At 65.9% G+C, this 3,739-nt stretch overlaps 1 protein-coding gene across 1 annotated transcript; it reads right to left on the bottom strand.

The window, feature by feature from the left end:
- Window positions 1-6: 6 nt before the first annotated feature.
- On the bottom strand, window positions 7-1,541 carry STARD10 (StAR related lipid transfer domain containing 10). Its single transcript, XM_026079267.1, has 5 exons — window positions 1,394-1,541; window positions 1,151-1,254; window positions 775-892; window positions 348-400; window positions 7-254 (listed from the first exon to the last, which is right to left on the bottom strand). The coding sequence occupies exons 1-5, from the start codon at window positions 1,533-1,535 to the stop codon at window positions 27-29; spliced, it is 645 nt and encodes a 214-aa protein (XP_025935052.1). The 5' UTR covers window positions 1,536-1,541; the 3' UTR covers window positions 7-26.
- Between the last annotated feature and the right edge of the window lie 2,198 nt (window positions 1,542-3,739).

The raw sequence follows: 3,739 nt of genomic DNA, 5'->3' as shown, positions 1-3,739 counted from the left end.
GGTGCGGGTTTGGGGGGGGCAATCGCTCAGTTGACGGCGTCGTCGTCGCTGGCCTCGCCGCGGTCGTCCTTGGCCTCGGCCAGGGCGCTCTCGTCGATGTTCTCCAGGGAGTCGGCGTGCTGGATGGAGAGCTCGGAGAGGGCCACGGCCGGCAGCGGGCTCTGCTCCGGGAAGAGCCAGGGCTTGAAGTGCGGGTTGTGCCGCAGCTTCCACGCCGGGTACTTGAGGCAAGCCTTGTACATCTTCCTCATCGCCTGCGACGAAGGCCAGCGTGAGCGGCGGGCGCCCGCGGCCACCCCACCGCCCGTCCGTCCGTCCGCCCGTCCGTCCGCCCGCCCCGCGCTCACCTTGGGCGCCAGGAGCTGCGACGACTTGTTCACCACCCACTTCGGCAGGGAACCTGGCGGCAACGACAGCGAGAGGAGCCGGGCTGAGAACCCCGCGCGGTCGTGACACCTTTCCGCGCCATTCCCCCATCCCGCTCCCTTTCCAGTGCCCAGGAGCGACGGGGAAAAGCAAAAAGCGGCTTCRAGCAAAATCGGAGGTTTCTGGGCGAAACCGAAGCCCGGGAAGCGCCATCGGGTTGCATCGGAAATGCAAACCCGGAGTTTCCTCCCGGGTTGCTTCCGCCTTCCGCCGGCGCGGAAGAAAAACCGGTATTAAGATGCGGGTCAATCTTCCCGCTTTCAAAGAAAGGAGGGAAAAAAAACCCAAAATAAAGCATGCGTTTTGTTAATAATAAAGCACCGGCCCCCCTGGCCCCCCCCACGTTACCTTTGGGGTCCACCTGCGCCAGGTAGGTGATGCTGCAGCTCTTGGCCCCCTTCCCCTCCACCAGGTAGCCGGTCTGGATGGACACCGCTCTCACCATGTCCTTCCTGGGCGGATATTTCTGCGGAGAAGGGGGGGGGAGGGCAGCGTCAGTGCCCGCCTGGAGTGGAGCAGCCCCCCCTTATCCCCCTCCCCGGCCCGGTGCAGCACCCTCTCCCCAAAACCGGGGACCCACGGGGGTGACAGCGTTGATGGGCTCCAGCTTCTCCTGCCCCATCTTCTTGCAAGCATCAGGTGGCCTCGGTCCAAGCCCCCCCTGAGCTCTGAATCATCCCGGTCCCCCCCCCGCCGCTGCCGCCGCCGCGCGGCCGGGACTCACGGGATGCTTGACRGAGTAGTTCATGATGATGTAGTCGGTGCCCATGGGCAGCCAGGAGCGCAGCGTGATGACGTCCCTGTTCTTCAAGGGCTTGGGGCACTTCCCTGGGGACAGCGGGCAAAATTGGGGAGTGGGGAGGGGGGGGTGAGACACCTTCCCTCCCAGCCGTGCAAGCCGGACCAGTGCCGCGGGAGCTGCCGGGCCCTTTCCACACCCCCCCCTTCCCGGTCGCCCCCCGCTCACAGGCGTAGTAGCCCACGTCGGAGTTGACCGTCAGCTTCCCGATGTCGAAGGTCTCGATGACGTTGGTGTCCCACTTCTTGCGGTACTCGATGTCATGCAGCACGTCGTAGAGCGTCTCCGCCGGCACGTCCTTGCACTCCATCCTGCACTGCAGGGGCCGGCGGGTCAAGGAACCGCTCCGGGCGCCGCCGCCGCCGCRCCGCCGGCACTCGCGGCACCCGCGCTCCTCGGCGAAGCCCCGGTGACGCGTGACCTCCCCCGCGTCCCTCCCGCGACGAAGACGCCCTCGTTAACGCTCGCTTTCTGCAAGCCCTCGGCCCGCCGGTGGTGGCACGGTGCTGCGGGGGACGCGGGAGCCGGGCTCCGATTCGGAGCAGGGAGGCAGCGGTGCCCTGAATCCCGCGGTTCCCACGGCCGCTGCAGCCAAGGATGCGCCTACGGAGCTGTGTCCTTCCGTCGCGCGGGACCAACCGCTTGTGTCCCTCCGTCACCAGCCCGGGGGCGCCCAGCGGGCGGGGGGGTGAGCCGAGCTATCGGGCCTCAGCAGGACGCGGTGCTGGAAAAGCCCTGCCGCTCGCGCGGGGACGCCCCGGAGCCGCTCGGGCTGACCCCCGGCTCCCTTTCCTCCCCGTGCTCAGGTGGGACCGGCACGGCAGGGCATCGCATGGATGGGGCACCGCACGGATGGGGCATCGTACRGACGGGATGTCACACCAGTGGGGCACTGCACAGACAGGGCATTGCAACAACGGGACACCACACCAGTGGGGCATCGCATGGATGGGTCATTGCATGGACAGGGCACCACACAGATGGGACATCACGCTGGTGGGACATTGCATGGATGGAGCATTGCATGGATGGGGCACTGCACAGATGGGACACCACACTAGTGGGACATCACACGGGTGGGACATCACACAGATGGGACATTGCATGGACAGGGCACTGCACAGATGGGACACCACACTGGTAGGACATTGCAAGGATGGGGCATTGCATGGATGGGGCATTGCATGGATGGGGCATTGCACGGATAGGACACCACACTGGTGGGACATTGCACGGATGGAGCATTGCACAGATGGGGTGCTGCACAGATGGGACATCACACTGGTGGGACATTGCATGGATGGAGCACTGCATGGACGGGCACTGCACAGATGGGACACCACACTGGTGGGACATCACACAGATGGGGCATCACACAGATGGGGCATTGCATGGACGGAGCACTGCACAGATGGGACATCACACTGGTGGGACATTGCAAGGATGGGGCATTGCATGGATGGGGCATTGCACGGATAGGACACCACACTGGCGGGACATTGCATGGATGGGGCATTGCATGGATGGGGCATTGCANGGATGGGGCATTGCATGGATGGGGCATTGCACGGATAGGACACCACACTGGCGGGACATTGCATGGATGGGGCATTGCATGGATGGGGCATTGCACGGATAGGACACCACACTGGTGGGACATTGCATGGACAGAGCATTGCACGGATGGGGCACTGCACGGATGGGACATCACACGGGTGGGACATCACACAGATGGGGCATTGCATGGACGGAGCACTGCACAGATGGGACATCACACTGGTGGGACATTGCAAGGATGGAGCATTGCATGGATGGGGCACTGCACAGATGGGACACCACACTGGTGGGACACTGCATGGGTGGGACACTGCATGGATGGAGCATTGCATGGACAGGACACTGCAACACCCTCCAGGGTTTCCATCTCTGCCGGAGAGCACCGGCTCCGATCCGGGCAAGACGGAGCGCCGCGGCTCCCACAGCAAGCGCCACCAACCCCTCGCGGGCGCAGGCCGGTGGGAAAGGCAGGGAGCAGCTCCATGGCTCCCCCGGGGCCGGCTGCCTCCCCACAGCGGTGGCRGGGGACCGGCACGGAGCTGGGGGCACCCGGCTCCAGCGGCGGCGCAGGGAGCTCCCGCAGCAGCAGCCTCGCCGCTCCGCTCCGGAGGCTCCCGGTAACCATGGCAGCGAAAGCATTGGAAAGAAAAGGAGGAGAAGAAAGGAAAAGCTGCCGTCCTCGGCAGGGGCCGCGAGCCGGGGGGCTGTGCAGCACCGGCGCTGCCGTGCYGCCCTCCGGATGCTATTCCTGCTCCGGTCCTCCGCTGAGCCTCGCTCCGCAGCCGGGCCGGAGCATCGTGCTGCCGGCAGGGCCGCCGGCTCCCTCCGTAACGCCGCCGTGCCAAAGCCGCCTCTCCCGGCCGCTCCGGAGGTCTGAAATCGGGGAGGAACGGGGCGGCGCACCCCCAGCTCCGGAGCCGGCACGACGGGAGCGCCGCCCGGGAGCTCCCGGCCCTG

This window comes from Apteryx rowi, unplaced genomic scaffold (genome assembly GCF_003343035.1).
Source record: "Apteryx rowi isolate R43461 unplaced genomic scaffold, aptRow1 scaffold_498, whole genome shotgun sequence".
NCBI lineage: Eukaryota > Metazoa > Chordata > Aves > Apterygiformes > Apterygidae > Apteryx > Apteryx rowi.
Note: the sequence above shows the minus strand (reverse complement) of the source record. Positions and strands in the feature narration are given on the sequence as shown.